The 22,544-nt window shown below is 41.0% G+C and overlaps 4 protein-coding genes across 4 annotated transcripts; all 4 read left to right on the forward strand.

Moving 5' to 3' along the window:
* Window positions 1-6: 6 nt before the first annotated feature.
* Window positions 7-2,582, forward strand: ak6 (adenylate kinase 6). The gene is made up of 5 exons (XM_080852262.1): window positions 7-162; window positions 705-797; window positions 908-966; window positions 1,186-1,331; window positions 1,703-2,582. Exons 1-5 carry the CDS (start codon window positions 126-128, stop codon window positions 1,890-1,892), a joined length of 525 nt encoding a protein of 174 aa, XP_080708388.1. The 5' UTR covers window positions 7-125; the 3' UTR covers window positions 1,893-2,582.
* Window positions 2,583-3,664: 1,082 nt separating this feature from the next.
* Window positions 3,665-6,613, forward strand: marveld2b (MARVEL domain containing 2b; the record flags this gene model as incomplete). Its single annotated transcript, XM_080852596.1, has 5 exons — window positions 3,665-4,831; window positions 5,365-5,531; window positions 5,693-5,858; window positions 5,990-6,040; window positions 6,521-6,613. 5 exons carry the CDS (start codon window positions 3,665-3,667, stop codon window positions 6,611-6,613), a joined length of 1,644 nt encoding a protein of 547 aa, XP_080708722.1.
* Window positions 6,614-9,753: 3,140 nt separating this feature from the next.
* oclnb (occludin b) lies at window positions 9,754-15,791 on the forward strand (the record flags this gene model as incomplete). The annotated part of the gene is made up of 8 exons (XM_080852597.1): window positions 9,754-9,800; window positions 10,040-10,715; window positions 11,124-11,288; window positions 12,266-12,384; window positions 13,106-13,210; window positions 15,194-15,365; window positions 15,491-15,532; window positions 15,693-15,791. 8 exons carry the CDS (start codon window positions 9,754-9,756, stop codon window positions 15,789-15,791), a joined length of 1,425 nt encoding a protein of 474 aa, XP_080708723.1.
* A 1,350-nt stretch (window positions 15,792-17,141) lies between these two features.
* On the forward strand, window positions 17,142-22,473 carry gtf2h2 (general transcription factor IIH, polypeptide 2). Its single transcript, XM_080852170.1, has 15 exons — window positions 17,142-17,218; window positions 17,397-17,474; window positions 17,562-17,598; window positions 17,689-17,775; window positions 17,902-17,952; window positions 18,080-18,134; window positions 18,475-18,580; window positions 19,005-19,095; window positions 19,467-19,554; window positions 19,807-19,914; window positions 20,296-20,359; window positions 20,756-20,859; window positions 21,313-21,415; window positions 21,952-21,991; window positions 22,099-22,473. Exons 1-15 carry the CDS (start codon window positions 17,163-17,165, stop codon window positions 22,207-22,209), a joined length of 1,179 nt encoding a protein of 392 aa, XP_080708296.1. The 5' UTR covers window positions 17,142-17,162; the 3' UTR covers window positions 22,210-22,473.
* Window positions 22,474-22,544: the final 71 nt, after the last annotated feature.

Consider the following 22,544-nt stretch of genomic DNA (forward strand, 5'->3'; position numbering starts at 1 on the left):
TGAATTAGGTTTGGCTTGATATCGCTATATTTGTATTATTACTCTTTTAGAAAGCTTGTCTCTCGCTATTTGTTTTCAGTCATAGTAAACACCAGTCACGCTTTTCGTAAAGAGTGACGTCCAGGATGAAAATAATTAAAAAACCAAATATTCTACTGACAGGTAAGAAAGACATAACCTATTGTAGAGCAGCTAATCATGTAATCAGGAGAGTTGTGATATGGTGTGGTGTGTCGTCTATGTTTACCTAGAGATATGACAAGCTTTTAGGTGTAATTTGAAGTCGCTCTATATTGTGTATTCACTAGGATTCGCCAAGCCTTTTTGACCGAGGCTGTGAGACATTTCAAACAGTGTAACAAGTTTTATCATGGTTGCAAGCTTTCTTTAGAAGAACGCTCTCATCAAACCTTAAAATCCTCAAAAAAATATCCGACACGGACATGCAGATACACTACTAATAAGCAAGCAAAATAGAATATTTCTTAACTATTAGGATATGTTTGTTTCGTCAGTGGCTGCACACGTAAAACCATCTTTAGATGTTTGATTTGAAGATATTTTTGCTGATAAAATCTTTTAGCCTAATTTATTCTAAGCAACTAAGGTTGCTACAAAAATTGAACATGCCATGTAATGCTATCAAGAAGGCACTTTTGACTCCTTGCTCTGGATAAAGTCTACTTTTTGGTATTCTTCCTCAGGAACTCCTGGAGTTGGTAAGACTACTTTAGGGAAAGAGCTTGCTCAGCAAACAGGTCTAACATACGTCAATGTAGGTGACCTGGCTCAAGAAGGTAAGGGTGCTGGAATAAACAGTCTCTTAAATTAATTTCAAATGTGGACAGATCTTGGAAACCAATACAATTGCACTTGAATAATAATAAGAGTGTTTCTATTTCCCTAGGACAACTGTTTGATGGATTTGATGAGGAATACCAGTGTCCAGTGTTGGATGAGGACAGAGTAAGTAGCCTATGTGAGTGAAAATTACTTCTTTTCACTCACTGGTGTGTATTAGCATTAGTCCCAACATTAGAAAGGGCACATAATATCAACACAGAGATAACGTGTGTGTGTGTGTGTGTGTGTGTGTGTGTGTGTGTGTGTGTGTGTGTGTGTGTGTGTGTGTGTGTGTGTGTGTGTGTGTGTGTGTGTGTGTGTGCCTGTGTGTGTTGAGCTCAGGTGGTGGATGAGCTGGAAAATAAGATGACGGATGGAGGTGTTATAGTGGATTACCACGGCTGCGACTTTTTCCCTGAGCGATGGTTCGACATTGTCTTTGTTCTTCGCACAGACAACACCAATTTGTATAACCGACTAGAGGGCAGGTGAGCAGAACATTTATTCATTTTAGTATTTGAGGATAAACAAGCACACACATTGGGGATGTCCCCCAGCTGAGAATGTGCTTCTGTGAAGTGTATATACCATCACATAATAAATTATGTTTTCTAAACAAAGTTTGGGAGGAGCCAATAGAGATGAATGACAGCCATCACTCACCCAACCTCCGCTTCCTAGGAGATTTAAACTCTTCTTACCTGTCCACTACGTCACACACTCTTGCGTAGCAAAGTATCCAAGCTCAATAAAATGTGTTCATGACCGCACCATGTGACTTAATTGCATGATCTTCAAACCATCGCTTCTACACACAAAAAATAGTTGTGGTGAATTAATGAAATAAACTTGTTTCTAGGGGATACACAGGGAAGAAGCTTCAGGACAACGTCCAGTGTGAGATCTTCCAGACCATCTATGAGGAGGCTATGGAGGCCTACAAGCCAGAGATTGTCCACCAGATGCCCAGCAATGAGCCAGAGGACTTGGACCGGAACCTGGATCAAATTTCACAGTGGATAGAGCAGTGGATGAAGGACAATAACTAAACCGATTTTTGACACCAGCTGTTTGGACTGTATTCGTCACACAAAATCACATTCACACCTGGAGAGTAGCAACACTTCTCAATCCACACAGCTGTTCAGATGTGTTGGGATGCATGGGTGCAGTGGGGGTTTATCTGTTACAATGCATTTAATAGAAGTATCACAAGGTGTCTGATGATCGTGTGGCCGATAGAAATTACAGTTTTATTTTTATAGTGTACACAGCACCTTGCAAAGATAAATGAACATTTGAGCAAGAGTATTGTAATCAGGCACTTACATTCCAGTTAAGGTTTTAAGTTTGAAACCAATTTCCAAAACAATAATCTGACTTGCTCCTGATCTTGTGTTTTCATGAGGATTGGGGTTTGTCCAGCATCCTTTAGAGGAGTTTTGACTCAAGTGTGTTCACTCAGGCCTTACGGTATGTTAGAAGACATTATTATTATGATTATATTATTATAATTTAATAATGTTGTATGAAACATACTGATAAATGCGGTAGTCTAATATCTAATACAAATTGTGATGCCCCCTGTCTACTGGTCCTGCAACTGATATGAAAATGAGTGCATCAAGATGCAGTTGCAGGTAGGCCTAAATGGTTGGTTGAAGCTGTTTCAGTAATGTAATGAATAGACTGTTGGCTGTAAGTACAAATACAAATTATTAAATAAGTTTCCCCTTTAATCTGTTTATTTTTTTCTTTACTTACCTAGCCTCAGCTGATGATACAAATGGCTGCAAGTCATTAAGTTGATTATAAAGCACTAAAAATTATTAGTACTAGTAGGCTAGCACATCATTACATGTTGGTATTTATTAGCCTTATTCAGGGTTAGGACCATTTATCGGGTCTATGAGTTCACACTGGTCAGACAGGTTTAACATTCATTACGTCATCTTTGGGGATGAACCAGTAGTCGAAACAAACTCCCGACCCGCGATTGTTTGTGGTGGGAGGTAATTGGAGTCGAGGTAAAAAAGATTGTTTTAGCGGACACAGGTGAGTACATTTGGAATAAAATCAATACCGAGGACCACGTCTTTTCGGGTATTAGGAACACGTGTACACATTGTAATAGACAGAAGTAATTATCCGTCGAAAGTGTTGACATTGAGCAGAACTTCCGTTTAGTTTATTCCTCAGGTGTTGGTTGACATGGGTGTAATTAGTTTATCGAATTTTTGTTGGCCTATATTGTCCGTTTTAAAATCATAACGTATGGTAGCCTATAATGACTCAGAGAAACCGAGGAATATCAGTTATATTTTAGGCATTAGTAAATCGTTCGGCCTTTGTTCTGACTCAAACATTCCTCTTTGTCTGAATTACAGGTGCCTTGAAACAGCCATTTACGAGACCGCACAGCAACGTAAAGTTTACTGAAAAGGTGTGTTCTCTTTTTCGGTTTCTCAGTATCAGACTTAATTTTACTCTCACGTTACTCTCAGATATCCTGATGCCTTAGCCTTTATTAGACCATTAAATATAGCCAACTGGATGTTAAGGAAAGTGTTTTTTGTGGGTTGAGGAGGGAAAGTGGCAGGTGACAGGGTGGTCTCACAGTTAAATATAGTAGTTAAGTATTACTGTATATGGATCCAAGCACTCATATGGATGGTTTTACTTGTTTAAAGAGTCTTTATTTTGAAATCCTAGCATATTGAATACACTATCTGATCTATCTTATCAGCTGATCTAATTATGTTGCTAGTAATGCCACTGTCTTACACATTTTTCTGTAGGTTTCCTGACAAAAAGGCTCACCATGTCTGCATGGAATGGGTCAAGTGCTCACTTGGATTGGGTTAGAGACACCCCACATTATGACCAGGTGCCTGTTGGGTCACTGGCAAGGGACACAGAGCTAGCACTGAGCGCAAACCCTCTCCCAGCTCCTCCCCTTCCTAGGTACCCTGCTGTTGGAGCAGAGTTCTACCCGAGTGACACAGAGGAGAACCCTGACGACGCCATGGACATCAAGCCTGTCCATCGCTTCATCCCCGACTCTGTGAAGAACTTTTTCCAGGGCAGCAAGCGCTGGGCTGCAAAGGACAACAACAACACCACCACTGATGGGGTGGAGTGCTCTCCTCCAAATTCCCGCCCCCCTTCTCCGGGTGCCCCTGGGTCGTACCTTGATCCCTATGGGGGATCAGGAGGAAGTTACACCTCCCAGAAGGAACGTGAAGCCATGTTGCTGGGGGACCCACTGGAGTCTGTGTCTGGGCGCTCCGCCATGACTTACAGTGAGCGTCTAGAGGACTACCACCAGCGCTACGATTACATGAAGTCCTGGGCAGGACTACTGCGCATCCTGGGCTGTGTTGAGCTGCTGCTGGGAGCAGCTGTCTTCGCTTGCGTCTGTGCTTACGTTCACAAGGACAACGAGTGGTTCAATATGTTTGGGTATTCCCAGCCTGGGATGGGGGTTGGGGGAGCCGGTGGCGCTATGGGAGGGATGTATGGAGGCGGGAGCCAGTACACGGGCCCCAAGACTCCTTTTGTCCTTGTGGTCGCTGGCTTGGCCTGGGTGGCGACCGTCATACTTGTGGTGCTGGGCATGAGCATGTACTACCGCACCATCCTGCTGGACTCCAGTTGGTGGCCCATCACAGAGGGTGTCATGAATTTTGCACTGGCCATGCTGTACATGACCGGTGGCATCATCTATGTAAGGGACACCACACGAGGAGGCCTCTGCAACTTCCATGTGTTCAACAACGGTCCCAATGCAGTCTTCTGCCGCACTGAAGCGGGTCAAACTGCAGCCATTATCTTCCTCTTCGTCAACATGGTGCTGTATCTGGTGGGTTCTTGCGTTTGCCTGAAGTTATGGAGGCACGAGGCATCCCGAATGCGCCGTGAGGCATATGCACAAGAGGTGAGGCGATCTAAAACGCCATTGTTTTTAAAGGCGCAGTCCTCGATTCTGGTGAAAGGTTGTTGATATTTGAGGTCAACCGCCAATACGATTATACCCCTCCCTTTCATGCTTCTGAAGCAACATTATTATTGTCTGGAATAGTTTATGGCTCAGCCCGTGCCACATACTTTGTGTCCCATTTACAGAGCTAAGACTGTGCACAAACCCTGGAGTGATTTTTGAGTGCACGCACTGTACATACAGTTTGAAGAATGTGAGAAGTTTCATCTGAATTTGATGAAAAATGTAATAGATTATAATGAAGGACTGCACATTTTTAAGTGTGGCATTTCAGTTAAACAATATCTTTTTGTTTTTTGTGAATACTGAGCGCAATGCAGTCAGTATAAGGTTAAGTTACATTACTCCCTTGTTGTTTTTATTTGTTCTGTACAGGTGAAGACATTCGTATCAGTGCCACTTGGATTGGTAACTTACATGCTTTCTTTAAACTCACATTTGAACATGCATGTTGAACCTCTACCTTCATATTGTTTTCCACTTCCTCTTCTGCTCATCCTTGGTCTCCCTCATGTGTACAGACTGGCCCAGGCTCCAGTGTTTCTGAGCCGATCCGGCGGGCTATGCTGTCAGACGAGCCCGATGACATAGCTCTATCCCCTGCACCCATGATGAAGGCGCAGATCATCCAGGGTCACATCCCAGCTGGGCACATTCCCAAACCTGTGATGATTCCCGATTATGTGCAGTGAGTTCGGGTCCAATCTGAATTCATTTTTAGATTAATTTTAGAAGTCTCTGCTAGAGGTCTCTACTCTACATTTTAGAGCTTCAGTTCACAGTTCAAGCAAGCTGATCCTTGTGTGAAGTACAAACATCCCCCCCCCTCTGTCTCATATACAAATACAGGAAATACCCTATCATTCACTCCAATGAGGAACGCGACCAGTATAAGGCAGTGTTCAATGACCAGTATGCCGAGTACAAGGAGCTACATGCTGAGGTTGAGGCCCAGATTAAAAAGTTTGATGAGATGGATGACATGATGCAGAATATTCGTCCTTCCAGCCAAATGGTACCTTCCACTCCCCTCTTAGTTACCATTAAAATCATCATATGGCAATGTAATATTTAGTAATATATTGAGTATAAAGACAATTTAGAATGTTTGGTTTAATTGGAATTGTGTGTGCATTTCACCTTCAGGAGCAGGAGCGTATCAATGCAGTCATCCAGGAATATCAGAGGAAAAAAATGGTGAGTGGTAGTGACCTCAAACATTGTCGGAAGTGTCTGTTGGGAGTTTCCAGTGCTTCCACTCCCATTTCAATATGCATTCCCCTAAACAGAATTCCCCCTCTGCATATCTGACTGCCTGGCAGCTTCACATGCCAGTTAGTTTTTGTAGCTTTATAGTTTCACATTTGTAACAAAAAGCACTGTCATGGCCAAGTGTTCTTTATACATCACATTTTAGTCACTGTTTTAGTCAAATATTGTTGTGGGATAATTTATATATTACTACAAGTCTATATTATGTTTTCTGCATTAAACATAGTGTGTGTTTGATTTTATTTTATTTGGATCCCCATTAGCTGATGCCAAAGACACCAGCTACTCTTCCTGGGGTCCACACGTGTGTGTGTGTGTGTGTGTGTGTGTGTGTGTGTGTGTGTGTGTGTGTGTGTGTGTGTTCATGCATATATGTATGACCATCACTGTATGTTATATCCACAGGATCCCACATTTGTGGAGAAAAAGGAGAGATGTGAATATCTCAAGAACAAGCTGTCTCACATAAAGAAGAAAATATATGAATATGAACATTAATGGCTACAGCCCAGCCGGGAAACACAGTGGAGTGCAACCTGAATGGAGGAGGCTGCCAGAGGAAGTTACCAGATTGTTCAGACATCAGTCTCATTGAGTCAGATGAAAGCATCTGCTGTCTGTCTGAGATATGCCAGATTTACTGAGATAACTGAGATATGCTAGATCCTCATGGAACAGGGCTGCAAATGGAGAGAGGATAACAGTTTCTGATCACTTTATCCAAAATGACCTAGCAGGTGTTACATTGCTGGACTACTGCAAGATGTACAAAGTGTAAGGGTAGCACCAAGGACCGTTACTGTGATAAAAATGCAAACAATGTTTTATCTGCAAACATGAGGGTTCTGTCTTTATCACGCCTCCATTTGTTTTTAATAACTTCCAGCATTTTAAGCATGAAGGAATTTGGGTAAAGTTTACGTTTTCTGATCCATGTTTTCAGTAATATTAATATGCTTTACCTTTTTTTAAAGGTCAAGTCACTTTCATTATGAACAGTGCTCATCAGTTCTTTTGTGTTCTTCCTTATCAGTAGGCATATTATTTACATGACCGAGAGAAAGTGTTCTGTGTTTTTATGATCTGTAGTTAAAAGGAGTTCAAAGGAATTAAGAAAATGCCACAAATGACTTGTGCAGACGACCGATCTGTATAAAATGTATAGCCTGCATTGCATGGACTTTAGTTACCTTACTGCATAAAACAAAAAACAAAAAAGCTGTGTCTCTTGTATGTTCTTGCTTTTTCTTTCATAATATAGTTAAACTGAAGTGAGTGCCCCATAGACTTCTGATGTAAGTTGTTGGATTGATCTATTCTCTTATTGATAGAAAAAAGGTGAAATAGACAGGCTGTCATCAAGCCTATCCATACAAGCTATTATCAAGAAATGCAAGCTTTTAGAGATATAAAGAGTATTGGTTCTCTGAAAGAACCAAAAGGGAATTTAATATATATAATTTAAGTTAGGCTTAGAGGCTTCTCATCCAGGTTTGTGAGACATTTTTTAATGGTCACAATTTAGAAGTATGATAACAAGAATATTGTACCCTTAAGCCAAGGGTTTTATGAGTTTAATAAAGTAAGCCGTAAATGTATTTGGATAAGCCAATATTGCAATTACATCTATTTTCGCTCTTCATTTTGCTAATGTATGACTGACAAACTACACTGTTGACGGCCAGCATTTAAGGTGTTGGCTACTAGGGGGGGAAGCAAACGCGCTTCCTGGTATGGCAGACAAAGGACAGGTAGAACCTGTTGGGTGTACTTTTATGTAGGCTACTGGTCATAGCTGAATGGTGGCGTCTTTCGAAAAAGTCGTGTATTTTTTTATTTGTGTAGATTCAGGGCGGGGCGGGGCGGGGCATGTTCACCAGTGCCGAGAAGGAGGAGGAGGCTGTATGAGGATGCGAACAGGTGTGTTCAACATGATTACCATAATGAGTTATCCTTGGGGATAGAGGACAAGTGTTGTTTCCCAGACTACGACAGGAGCTCAGTGGAGGAGGTGAGTTTACGACTGTTGTCTTTGTTTAAAATGTAGTATCTGTTCATGCTGTAGTATCAGATCATGCGAATTGCCGCACTCTTAATAGTTTTTGTTGCTAGGTTTGTCACTGTAAATGGATGGTCATATTGGATAATGTTTATGTGATGTTTCCTCGCCATAGAAGAGCCATTGTTGTCCCGCAGTGAAGGCCTAGGTTCTGCTTAGAACACTCGAAAAATATAAACTGTAGGCCTACTTCTTACAGATCTGAAAACTGTTTACTCACAGGAGCAGACTTCTGAAGACAATTTTCTTTTCTTTTGTCGTCTGTTTGACTCCTGACGTATCACATAAACTATGCGTAACCGACATTTTAGGAAACCTGGTCTCATATGTTTAGGTAACACAAGGTTAAAGTAGTGTAGCCTACCTAGTTGACGCCGTATTTTTTCTTCAAGCATCATATTTTCGCGGTTTTGAATCTTCTCTAAGGGTGCCGTGTAACTTCTTTTCAGTAAATCAAGCTTTTTGCCCTTAACTCGTAATGACCCTCTCTTTTTTTTCTTTGCCTATTTATTTTCTAGGTTAATGCAGTCGGGGATAATTGTTTCATTTTTATTTTAAGATTAGTTATGCTATTGAACAAGGTTATTATTATCTGTAGGTATGATGACAAAATTTTCAAACACCCCTAAACTCAACTACATGACTAGACAGAGACAGACATTCCCTTTACAATGACACCTGGATTGTGAAAATCAGTTGAGGATTGAGAGAGTTATGGTATTTGTAATATCACCGATTATATCAAAATATTATACATTACTTACAATGGAAGTCATGTGACCGAAAACGCTTATTAGTCACATGTTTTTGCTTGTAACTTCCTCATTTTATCAGATATTTGCATGGAATTTGAACAGAAGGTAGACTTTTGTTAGTTCTTTCAAGTGAAACCATGAACATTTAGTTGGAATGGGCGTTAGACCCATGGTACCTCACTGAAAACAACTATAATTAATAAGCGGCCATTCATATTCACGAACGACGCCTGCTGCAGTGCACCTGACAGGACGTTCGCTAATCTACTCATCACAATTGACTAACAATGACTAACAATTTTCCGCGATTTAGTTTAATACTTTCTCGACCATGGATTTCGATGAAATTTCGTATGTACCAAGATAAGAAGTTTAAATTCAAGTCCACCTATCTTTCATCAGTGTCCAAGGCTTTAGATGAAGTCCGCTGACCGGTTGAAAGCCACTCACATTTTCAGAGAGTTGCGGTGAACTGAAAACACCTCAGGGCTGAAAGCTCGAAATGTCTAACGATTACAGTGGTTGTACTCGATGTAAATACTGACGTATTCAGGACAAACATACTCTCACCAGGCGGCGAGGAGTGAATTTTGTATGACACATATTGACAGTATTAACGCAGAGTGGATCATGTTATTGAGACAACAACCGCTCGCGGCGAACATTCTATGTCAACATACCTATTATCTGTGCACTTTGTTCTCAAGACTGCTGTGATTGACTTATGTATGTCCCTACAGATTCTGTTGTCGCCAGTCTAAATGTATTTTTCCCTTCTACAGCTCACACCAGTGCAACTGTGATAGAAGTGTGGACCCACCACAATGCCGCCAAATAAGCACAGTAGCCCACCTCCATATGGAAGCAACAGGTATATCAGAGTTTTGCTCATACCAAGCTTGAAATGATGCTGCTAATTCTTAGCATTCAATTAAATTCTTGCATTGTTTTGAAATATAGCTCTATTTGCGAAGTTTAAAGTTGGGCTTCCTCAAAAACTGAAACATAATAAGGGCACTGATGTCATTGAAATGAACAACAGGCTGTAGAATTGTGGATATTAGTATGGAAGTGACCGTTTAAGAAAACCAATCCGCCTTTTGTCTGCAGGCATGGCAGCCGGAACAAGTCCCAGCACACCTTCTCTTACTACCCAGACGACCAGGTCCTGCACTTCTACCGCTGGACTTCCCCACCTGGTGTGATGAAGATACTCTCCATCATCATCATCATTATGTGTGTGGGTGTGTTTGCCTGTGTGGCCTCCACACTGGTCTGGGACTATGACATGTCTGCAATGGGGCTGGGAGGCATCGGATCACAGTTGGGAGGCGGATATGGCGGAGGCAGTTATGGTGGTGGAGGCGGCTTTGGCGGCGGAGGCAGTTATGGAGGGGGCGGAAGCGGAGGTGCAGGAGGCTATGGTGGCTATGGTGGGGGTCAGTATATGAATCCCAAAACGGGCAAGGGCTTCATGATCGCAGTAGCAGCCATCACCTTCATTGCTGTGCTGATCATCTTCATCCTGGTGGTGTCACGCCAGGGCTCTGCACGCTCACCAAAGTTCTACTTGGCCTCCATCATCATTTCTGCCATCTTGGCTCTCCTAATGCTCATTGCTACTATTGTCTACCTGGTGGCTGTCAACCCGAGGGCCCAGTCGTCAGGGTCTGTAATGTACAGCCAGATCCAAATGATGTGTTCTCAGTTCCAAAACCAACAAACGTCCTCAGTCAACTTCATCAACCAGTACATGTATCACTATTGTGTGGTGGACCCCCAGGAGGTGAGTTTGCAGTGATAATGATGATTTGTCATTGTAACATGGCTGGTGTGTATTTGCACATATTAAGGATAACAGCTTTATAAAATACACGATCATACAAGCTCGATCATACAAGCTCAGATATTGCACAATTCAGCAGTTCATTTTGTTCTGATATTCCATAAATCACCAGACGTGAAGGTGGATTCCTTCCACATTAACCTGCTTATGAATTCTTCTCTGATCCATCATTACGTTCATTTACTTGCATTACATTCCTGCATGTCATTCCTTGAGTTTCACCATTCACCAAGTTTTGCCATGTCAGGTTCACGTGGGGTTGTCTTGGTCATGATGTCACTGTTATTGTTACACAATCTGAATTTTGTATGGTGTTAATTCACCCCCCCTCCCCCCTCTCTCTTCTAGGCCGTTGCCATAGTTCTTGGGTTCCTCGTTGTTGTGGGCCTCATCATCCTGCTTGTATTCGCTGTGAGGACTCGCAACAAGATCCGTAGATATGGCAGGGATCGCGTCCTGTGGGAGGAAGTTAAGATGCTCAGAGAAATGGGACCCCAAAGTGTTGGAGCGTGGGTGGGTAGAGTAAAGACTGACCCTGTCATATAGAATACCATAATTATGTCTTGTGTGGATGTTAAGTGTGTTGGTTGACCTTTGTTGTGAAATGTTCAGCACAAATACCCAGTTCTCAATAACAATCAGTGGGAGCATTGCTTGTAGATGAAGATTGTTTTTAATGTCAAGAAAACAAACATGTTTGTTAATTATGAAGGAACCATGAAAAGGTGGGCAATCCCATGTTATGCATCACTCTGGTTGTTGTTCTTGTTTTATGCATTTATTTACATTTTGACAGCTTAAAAAAAAACATTACTTTGACCTTGGACAGAAAGAGCATGGCATGTTTTGGCTTTTGAGTAAACCTGGGATGTCAGGTGCAAAGATACTGCTGTGCGGGAGGGCGGGATCAGTAGTTTCGTGTCCAGTTTCTGGGTGTGGTTACCTGCAGCCTTTTCTTTTTCAAAGAAGTTGTATGGTTGTTTTGATGGACTGAGGAATTGTTTCCTGAAATAACCTTGTTAACTCTTATAACCTCTCATACCATTTTCATTAAATTGTCTGTGTGTCTTAAATTCTAATCTTTTGGAAATGTAAACATCAAAACCCATAGTTTAGAAATACCATTGTACATATATATTTAATTTCCTAAATTGTTGAAATTTTAAGGAAGGAGCCACTGATTTTATCTTTCATTAAGAGTTGAATTGTGCTGTTTTGGTTTCACCGTCCAGAGTATGTGTGATGAGTTTCAGCTTGGGTGGGAGTGGGGGAACCGGTTCTGTCAGATCAAGATTTAGAGTTCATCTAAACTATTTACCACACAGACGGGCTTGGCCTCCTCTGTGGAATGCATGCAGGTATTTTTATCTGCCATGTCATGCCACCCTTTAAACATGTGTGGTGCATTCAGAGTGAAATGTTGTTTTTATCCATTTCATTCTGGCACGAAAAACAGACCCACATTGTTCGCCTTTTTGCCCTGGTTATAGGTGAAGAGTGTGTCTGGGGAACCAGAGGCGTTGGTGAATGACCATAATGACCAAGTTGGTGGATCTAGAAACTTTTTGGACCAAAGCATGGATATGGCGAAACCAATATACCTCCCAGGGTGAGCTGGATGTCTTGCATGTTTAAAATCAGATATTTTAAAAGTTGGCACCCCTACTTTACTTGCATACTAGCAACATGAGCAGTAGAAATCAAATGTAAAACTGTCTGGAAAAGGAAAGTGTGTCTGACATGCATAGCATTCCAAACGCCATGAATGTGATGCCAGTAGTATTAAAGTAGGTTCATAATAAACTATAATACACTATAGACAGTAGATTATAGGCCGATCATTTACTTCAGTCATTTATTTTGAAAAGGTGTTTATAAAGGTATTTATTTTGGGACAAGAGAGCATAATGTCTCACTGAGAGTTACTATCTGACATCTGAACCTCACATTTGCGTTAACAGTCAACAATTGTATGTAAATATCACAGCTAGACAGCTTCATTAGCAGTGTCTAAAAAATCAACAAACAAAAGACAACAAACAGCAAGTACATAAGTTATTTTCGAACTTAACTAATGTAGTCTAACACGTATAGTGTGATCTTACTAAGGACTATTGTCACACCTTGTTTTTTGTGTTACACCTTGTTTTTTGTGTAACGTGAACGGGAAGAGCTTGTTTCTTAGGGAAACAAAGAACCCATTTAAACAAGCACGAATACTATCCACATTATGCAATTAACCATTTAGATCCCAAATGATAAAGTTGCAAAGTTACATGTAGGTGTATGTGAGTTGTTTACCAAAGAGGTGTGTGTCCATGTGTTTACAGAAGCTCTGACATTACAAGCTCATTGGGGGGTCTGAAGAGCAAGCTGAAGGACTTTGACACGGGAGCAGAGTCAGGGGATGAACTGGATGACCTTGACTTGGACAGGTAAGGGTCTGTCTGGTCAGACATAGGCACATGGAGACTGGTATACATGGTCATAGCCATAGTTTGGAAGGAGAGAGGAATGTTCAAATACATACAGCCGCGGAAAAAATTAAGAGACCACTTCAAAATTATCAGTTTCTCTGGTTTTACTATTTATTGGTATGTGTTAAAGTAAAATGTACATTTTAGTTTTATTCTATAACCTACTGGCAACATTCCTACCAAATTTCAAATAAAAATATTGTCATTTAGATCATTTATTTGCAGAAAAATGACAATTGGTCAAAATAGCAAAAAAGATGCAGTGTCTTCAGATCTCGAATAATGCAAAGAAAACAAGCTCATATTCATTTTTAAACTACACAATACTAATGCTTTAACTTAGGAAGAGTTCAGAAATCAATATTTGGTGGAATAACCTTGATTTAAAATCACAACTTTCATGTGTCTTGGCATGCTCTCCACCAGTCTTTCACGTTGCCGTTGGGTGACTTTATGCTACTACTGGCGCAAGAATTCAAGCAGCTCGGCTTCTTTTCATGGCTTGTGACCATCCCACTTTCCCTTTTGATCACATTTCAGAGGTTTTTTATGGGATTCAGGTCTCGAAATTGGGCTGGCCATGACAGGGTCCTGATCTGGTGGTACTCCATCCACACCTTTACTGGCCTGGCTGTGTGGCATGGAGCATTGCCCTGCTGGAAAAAACACTTCTCAGAGTTGGGGAACATTGTCAGAGCAAAAGGAAGCAAGTTTTTCTTCCAGGACAACGTTGTACTTTGCCTGGCTGAGGTTTGTAAAAGACCATAAGGATTGAACCAAAGCCGACTGGAGGGTCTCCTAGTTCGTCTTCTCTGATGAGTCCAATTTTCAGCTTTGCCCAACACATGGTCGTCTGATGGTTAGACGGAGACCTGGAGAGGCCTACAAGCCACAGAGTCTTGCACCTACTGTGAAATTGGACTCATCAGAGAAGACGAACTAGGAGACCCTCCAGTCCGCTTTGGTTCAATCCTTATGGTCTTTTACAAACCTCAGCCAGGCAAAGTACAACGTTGTCCCGGAAGAAAAATTTGCTTCCTTTTGCTCTGACAATGTTCCCCAACTCTGAGAAGTGTTTTTTCCAGCAGGGCAATGCTCCATGCCACACAGCCAGGCCAGTAAAGGTGTGGATGGAGTATCACCAGATCAGGACCCTGTCATGGCCAGCCCAATTTCGAGACCTGAATCCCATAAAAAAAACTCTGAAATGTGATCAAGAGGAAGATGGATGGTCACAAGCCATGAAAAGAAGCCGAGCTGCTTGAATTCTTGCGCCAGGAGTAGCATAAAGTCACCCAACGGCAATGTGAAAGACTGGTGGAGCATGCCAAGACACATGAAAGTTGTGATTTTAAATCAAGGTTATTCCACCAAATATTGATTTCTGAACTCTTCCTAAGTTAAAGCATTAGTATTGTGTAGTTTACAAATGAATATGAGCTTGTTTTCTTTGCATTATTCGAGGTCTGAAGACACTGCATCTTTTTTGCTATTTTGACCAATTGTCATTTTTCTGCAAATAAATGATCTAAATGACAATATTTTTATTTGAAATTTGGTAGGAATGTTGCCAGTAGGTTATAGAATAAAACTAAAATGTACATTTTACTTTAACACATACCAATAAATAGTAAAACCAGAGAAACTGATAATTTTGAAGTGGTCTCTTAATTTTTTCCGCAGCTGTATATAATATACCAAGGAACATCTAAGAGGGCATTTTTCAACCCTTGTGTCTTAGAATTTTGACAATTGTTGGTAAAATAACAAGAAATTTGACAAGATGTCTGATCACAGGGTACCACTAATAAGTGAAATCTGATGACTCAACATAGCAAGACTTTCCGAACAACACGGCAGTGTTCCCTTTCCGTACACACACACACACACAAACATCCATTTTCCCCTGGTTCATTTCTCCCTCACTTCCTTGTTTTGCAGTGAGCTCCCTCCTATTGTGACTGAGGAGCAGAGGCTCGACTATAAGCGTGAGTTTGATGGGGACCATATGGAGTACAAGCGCATCCAGGCTGAGCTCGATGATGTGAACCTGGGACTGGCAGAGGTGGACCGAGAGCTGGACCGACTGAAGGAGGGCAGCCCACAATTCCTGGTGGGTTTCACAGAGACTGTATTCTAGAATTTAAGGCCAAAACATTACTAAATTACATTATAACATAATCTCACTTAAAGAGCCTTTAAGAGCCTGCCTGACCGTTAAAATGTTTTTGAAAACAGGATGCCATGGATGAATACAACAGATTGAAGAACCTAAAGAAGGTATGTATATAATTCCCAACTAACTGCATTTTATTCTTGTAAATCTTGTTTTTAATTCAATCATAAATCATTTTAGACCTGCTTTTTGACCTTACTTGACCTTTAACAGATAGAAACCTTGTAAATACTATTTTCTCATTTTGTTTTTCTCCCTCTGTAGTCAACGGAGTACCAAATGAAGAAGAAGAGGTGCAAGTACCTGAAGGCTAAGCTGTCCCACATAAAGAAGAGGGTCAGTCAATATGACCGCAGACCATGAAGGCTGACCTTTGACCTTTGTTGTCTCTGTCCTTTGCTCAGACCTTTTAGTCTCTGAGTGTTTCTTTTGGGATTGGGAGCCAAGATGAGTCAAACGGTCTAACTGTTTTAAACTGTTCTTATGTTTGTGCAAGTGCTTTGCTGCAGTCTGTGAAAGTACCTCCTCCACTAAGAATGTATTCTAATACCAGTCTCAGTTCTTCTTTTACTCTTAAGTGATATGGTATCATTTAAATCATTGTTGGATGCCCTCTCAAAACTAAGCTTGAGCCTGAAAACAAAATGGAATTGACCGTTTTTTAAAGCTTACCTCCTTTTTAAGCTATTTTAAACTTGCTATTTTATATTTTAACTGATATTTGCATTCCAACATGTCACTTTAGATTTGTATATAGGCCAATGTGTTATCTCTCTGCATTTAAACCACTGAAAATACATTATTAAGATATACTTTATGCTCAGGTAATCAAATTCGTATTCGTCAACTCAATTCTATGTTTTTAGTGTTTTATTTTTGGAGATTTAGAATTGTATTCACTTCTCAAAAATGCCAGATACAAGGCTATGAAAGGATTTAAGTGTACAGTGTTTTATATTGTAAATATGAATTCGAAATAAAACATGATATCTGGATTACCTTTTTTCATGGTTATCATTATTTGTTTAATCTATCTATATTATCTTTTCTGGTATATTCATGTAATGCATTTTGAAGATTCAATGAGAGCCCATTCAATGTTGTATGCGGAAGCAACAGTGCATTAGACGTTTCCGACCGGACATTTAAGTAGTTACACTGACATCCCTGTGAAGTTGAGCTTGAGCTTGTGTAGTATTTGCGAAGTCTTATTTTACCTGTCACAAGGCGTATGCTCTCATATCTAGTTCATTCTAAAAGTAAGTACTTTATATGCATCACGTCGTTTGTTTATTGTGCAAAATATCCATCTAGCCAGCTGTTCGGGTTTCAGTTGAAAATACACTGTTTTGTTTGTCTATTCAAATTTGGAATGACTTCGATAAAAGCTGTATTTCTAAAGAATAGAGTAATAGAATCACAAAGTGGTTAGCTTTCTACAAACCAATCTCACATGCCTTTGCCTTTATTGTTGGTAGTTTTCCATATAGGTATTGTTTATTTATTGAAGAGATAACTTAATTCAAAGGCGAGCAGCAGGAGGAGATAAAGCAAGTTGGTTTCCACATAGGGCGCAGTATTACATAAAGAGCTGTTCTATGATTTCGCGAAAAATTAAGCTAAAAAGCTGAGCTCATAGAATTTGAGGTACGAAGAAGAGTACGTCGTTAGCGAGCTAGCATCTCTTACATTTGGGTGGCAATTTAGTTTTATAGGTGCTTGGATTTCAACAAAATGGATGAAGAGCCGGAGATTGCCAAGAGGTGGGAAGGGGGTTACGAGCGGACCTGGTAAGTATTTGTCTCCTATTGATTTATGTCTGATAGGGTTTGTATTTGGAACAACTGGTCTCAGTCGTTTACTTTTAAAATGTGTCTCACACATGAAATGCATCACTCATGTGAAATAAGACACATGGTAAGGCAAGTGAAACAGCCTAAAAAAATCACTGTGTGTCTTTTTCTATAGGGAGGTGCTTAAAGAGGATGAGTCTGGATCTCTGAAGGCCACAGTAGAAGACATTCTTTTCCAGAGCAAAAGGAAAAGGTGGGGTTGCCTCAGAGGGCATTTAACTAAATTATCATCCAGTATTTCATACTTTCCTCACCCTCAATTTCCTCTCTAACATGCCAGGGTCATCGAGAGCCATGGGCAGGTCCGACTGGGGATGGTGAGCATCGAATGTTTTTCTGCGCAGATTGACTCTGACTATATAGGTCCCAAATGAATGAACTGGTTGTCATGATTTGTTTTATTGAAGATGCGGCACCTGTTTGTTGTCGTTGACACCTCCCGAACCATGGATGACCATGACTTAAAGCCTAACCGCCTGACCTCTACCCTGAAGGTGAGGAAGTTTCTGAGCAGAATGGCAGTTGCATTGTCTGGTAATGTCTGTCTGCAGTGATAAAAGATACCAACTTTTTCTCAAAGGACTGCACGTTTCTCAAATTGTAATCTCTTAATTTTGTAGCTTCTGGAGTTTTTTGTGGACGAGTACTTTGACCAGAACCCAATCAGTCAGGTAAGAATTATTTCCAGTTTCTCTGTGTTTCTTCTCTGTGTATATTCTTACCTGTTATTACCTTGCCTCTTTCGGTTGCTATTCCGGTGCTTTCCATGTTATCAAGGTCCATGTTGTTGTTTTACAGATAGGAATTATAACCACCCAAAACAAGAGGGCGCAGAAACTGACTGACCTTTCTGGTGAGTTGATCTCAAGATATGATGAAATTTGCTCAAGTCATGATGAAATGCAGTTGTTACAGTTGTGTATAAAACTGCCTTTGAGTTTGATTTTCAGAGATTACATTTATAATATAAAAATCATTATCCTCAAGAGCCAAGCATTATAGATTTATTTACCCTAAGTGAGGTGGGATTAACAACCAACCACCACATTAGCAATGACTTGTGAAAATCCAGGCTTGAAGTCAGAGATGAAGCGCTAGAATTTAGCAATTTTCTCAAATATTAAAGGTTATGTCATCACAGTGTTCATCAGACCAAACCTTAACACGCGTTCTGTAATTTGTTTTATGGCTAGGGAACCCCAAGAAGCATATCACTGCCCTCAAGAAAGCGGTGGACACTACATGTATTGGAGAGCCTTCCCTCTACAACTCCATTAACCTTGCAATGCAGACTCTGAAGTAAGTCATTAGCGTGAGGAGTTAAGTGTTTGGTATACTTCTGCAGACACGGACGCATATTTTTACATCATCCACACAGTCTGTACGGACTGTCCGTGCTGCAGCAAAATGTTGGGTCTGTACGGACATGTCAGCATTGATTGGGCGTGAACGAAACTGAGCGTGCAGTAGTTTGCGTGCGCTCAGTGCACTAAGGTCGTTGTGCGCACGCACTCAGCTTGTCTGTATGATCTTTGCCTACAACTGCACCAAAACAAGTATACTTGGAACACACCAATCCGCACATCCTTATCTGTATTGCACAGAGCTGTGTGTGCAGAAGTACTTCGGCTTTAACACAAGGTAGTGAGAGCAGCTGGCTATGACCTGGCTATGAACCATATTTCTCCTGGTTTTTCTATCATCTTTTAATTGTTTTGTTCAGGCACATGCCGGGACATACCAGTAGAGAGATTCTGATCGTCCTCAGCAGCCTAACAACATGTGACCCTGCAAACATTAATGAACTCGTGAAGGTATGCTTAAAATGGTCAAAGCAGAGTATTGAAATGTGGATATCTAGAAAGCGAAAATCTTTCAAGTCAAGGTCTGCAGTTCTATTCCAGTACACTTTGTGTCAAAGTTAGAAAGTTACTCCTTGCAGTATTGCATTAGAATCCCGGACCTTGCCTTTGAGTGCATAATTATGAAGAAAGAAACAGTCTTGATATGTTAAAACCCTATTTAAACCTTATAGTTGTAAATAAAACCTGAAATACTCACTGTTCAGAGAATCTAGCTATTTATTGTGACCAGTATGGTCTATCTTGTCCTCACAGGGGTTGTTATGTATAGTAAAAGGTACCGTCAACTTCTGTCATCTCATTGTGGTTGTCTCGTCTCCCAGACTCTGCAAGGCCTGAAAATCCGTGTGTCGGTGATAGGCCTGTCTGCAGAGGTGCGAGTGTGCACTGTCCTCACACGAGACACTGGGGGTGAGCAGTCGTAACACATGATGACTACAAATGATGAAGACCTTAAGAGCACTTTATCGTAGTTATTTAACACAATGCATACTTTAACGTAGTTTATATGTTAATACTGTTTTTTGTAAGCACTGTAAACAGTGTTTACTATTTTGTCTGGTTGGTTATTAAGTTGGATCGATTAATTATTGATCCATTTATTTAGATTTCCATCTAACTCACCCTTTCACCAACATTTGTTATTTGTAATGTGAACAACAGGTTCCTACAATGTCATCCTGGATGAATGCCATTTCCGTGAGTTGTTGATGTTGCATGTGAAGCCTCCCCCGGCCAGCACCTCGTCTGAGTGCTCCCTCATCCGCATGGGTGAGTTACCAATAACCTGCACTCCGGGAGAAGATAGATGCTGTGATACTATTACCATAGGTGTAGCTTCCAGCACAGCAAATATGATGTTCAAGCGGTATTTTCGTCAATTCAACCACTTTTTTGTTGTGACAATTTCTATTAATTTATGACCGTCAACCTTACAAATTGGCCCAATACATAGTCCTTTGTGAGGTTCTTAGTCATGTTCCGACCTTCCATATTGCATGGCAATAGGAATGTTTGATTTTAGGAATAATTCCAGACTGTGTACAACCCTTAGTACCTGGCATTTGAAAATCTGTCATATTTTGGTGCACCGTTTCATGTAAAGGTTCAGGTCAGCCGTTTAATACTCAGACCTGGGACTCTCCTTTGCAGGTTTCCCACAACACATCATTGCTACCATGTCAGAACAAGATGCCAAGCCATCCTTCAGCATGGCGTGAGTGAGGATTTGTCTATTTGATTCAAATATTTCAAAGTCTTTGTATGATGTCAGTATATCCTGTCCTCCCGTTTTTAAGTGAAGAGCTTATTTTGAAGATGCTGGCCAGAATAGACATGTACAAGTTAGTTAAGATTGTTAAATAATCCTGCAAAACGTTTAGGGGACACCTGTTAGCCATGATTAACGTTTAACGGTTTTTTGAGTACACACACTGAACAGACACACACACTTAAAGGACACCAAGGAGCAACTAACTGGATCTGTCAAAAGGTGTATTGTGTAAGAATTGTGGACTTTGCCTTTAATTGGGTGAAAACGTTGGAAAACCATGTTTCTGTTTAATTGTGTACAAATTATGGGTAATACATGTTGTTTGGTTTGATTCTCCAGGCACTTGGATAGCACTGGTGGTCCTGGACTGGGTTTTGGAGGATACTACTGCCCCCAATGCAGAGCCAAGTACACAGAATTACCTGTCGAGTGTAAGGTTTGTGGTATGTATTTATCTCAGTTGATTCATGTGTGTATACTGATTCATTGAAAGGTTGTATGTCCTTATATGTATTGGCTACATAATCATCACCAGGTTTTGACATGTGCTATGCATCAGTAGCCCACAGCTTGAAAGAGCTGAAGGAACAATCTTGCGAAATGTGTCAAAATCAGCATTCACAATAAAGATGGAGATATTTTTGTGTACATTTTGTATTCAGAATGACCTTGAATGGACAAGCAATATACTGTATATATATATATATATTGTATAAGCAATATACAAGCATATAGATGTATAAATCTATACATCTATAAATATGTAGCTAGTTGTCTGACTCCTTTCAGCATAATCCTTGTAGTTTCTACAGAAATGGGTGGATCTAACGGATCAGATATGAGGATGAACATGATCTTAGGCGACAACCATTCACCTCTCGGGTCCATGCCCACAGGTCTGACGCTGGTGTCTGCTCCTCACCTGGCACGGTCCTTCCATCATCTCTTTCCCCTGGATGCCTTCCAGGAGAGTCCCCTGGAAGAACTTACAGGAGAGAGGTACACCCCCTCACTGCCACTGTTATTGTTAATGTGTTTATGTGTGTGTGTGTGTGAGGGGGGTTATACATCCTCTCACTGGTATTGTTGTTATTATTTGGGGCATTTTAAATTTAGTCATTCAGCAGACGCTTTTATCCAAAGCAACTTACAAGGAAATTGCATTTATACATCAGGAGCAGTAAGGTGTTCGATGTCTTGCTCAAGGACACTTACACACTTGGTTAGGAGGAATTGAACTAGCAACCTTCCAACTTTCCAGTTACTGAACCACTCCTCTACCTGCTGTACCACTGTCGTGTATTGTGACTTTGAGGAATTGGCAGAAAATCACAGTCAGATCACCTGTATGTCAATGCCATTAGTGCTGGACCTTCTCCTCATGACTTACAGTATTTAGAAACCTGCAGTGAGGGACGGAACAGTTTCTGGCCCAACCTTGACTGAAACTGCCTGCGGGTTGGCTCTCACTCAAGCGTCATGTTAAACTCAATCTGATAAGTAGTGGAAATCCTGACATTGTGTTTTACTCTCAGGTTTTGCCAAGCCTGTCAAGGTCAACTGAAAGACCAAAGTGTAAGTAACAGTCCTTCATGTGCAACCTGCTGTATTTGAATAGACACAGACCCTGACTATATCAAAATAATTCTCTGTCCTTTGTGTGTGTGTGTGTGGTTGTGTAGGTGTTCACCTGCCCTGTGTGTCGGACTGTATTCTGTGTGGAGTGTGACCTCTTCATCCACGACACCCTGCACTGCTGTCCCAGCTGCATCCACAACCAAGGAATGTCTTGACGACTGCCCAACTTGCTTTCGGATGTGTTTTATCGGACTCTTAACCTAGCTGCAACTGGACACGTAGAGCTCGCCCCAAACCTTAATGAACTCAACTGAGCAACCCCAAGAGACATGTAGCCAGAATCCCAGAAGAGGTACAGTGCTTGTGAACATGAGGTGCACCTCTACGAGCAAGACATTGCTCTCTCCGCTCATTCTGCTGCTCTGTTATTCTTTCCTCCATTTTGTCTACATGGAGGCTCAGAACAGCCATATAAGGAAGCAGATGAAAAGATGCAACCATGGCTCCCTCTAATGGGGATGAAAGGCTATATAGTGACCAAAAGGACCAA

The sequence above is a fragment of the Sprattus sprattus genome (genome assembly GCF_963457725.1).
Source record: "Sprattus sprattus genome assembly, chromosome: 15".
Taxonomy (NCBI): domain Eukaryota; kingdom Metazoa; phylum Chordata; class Actinopteri; order Clupeiformes; family Clupeidae; genus Sprattus; species Sprattus sprattus.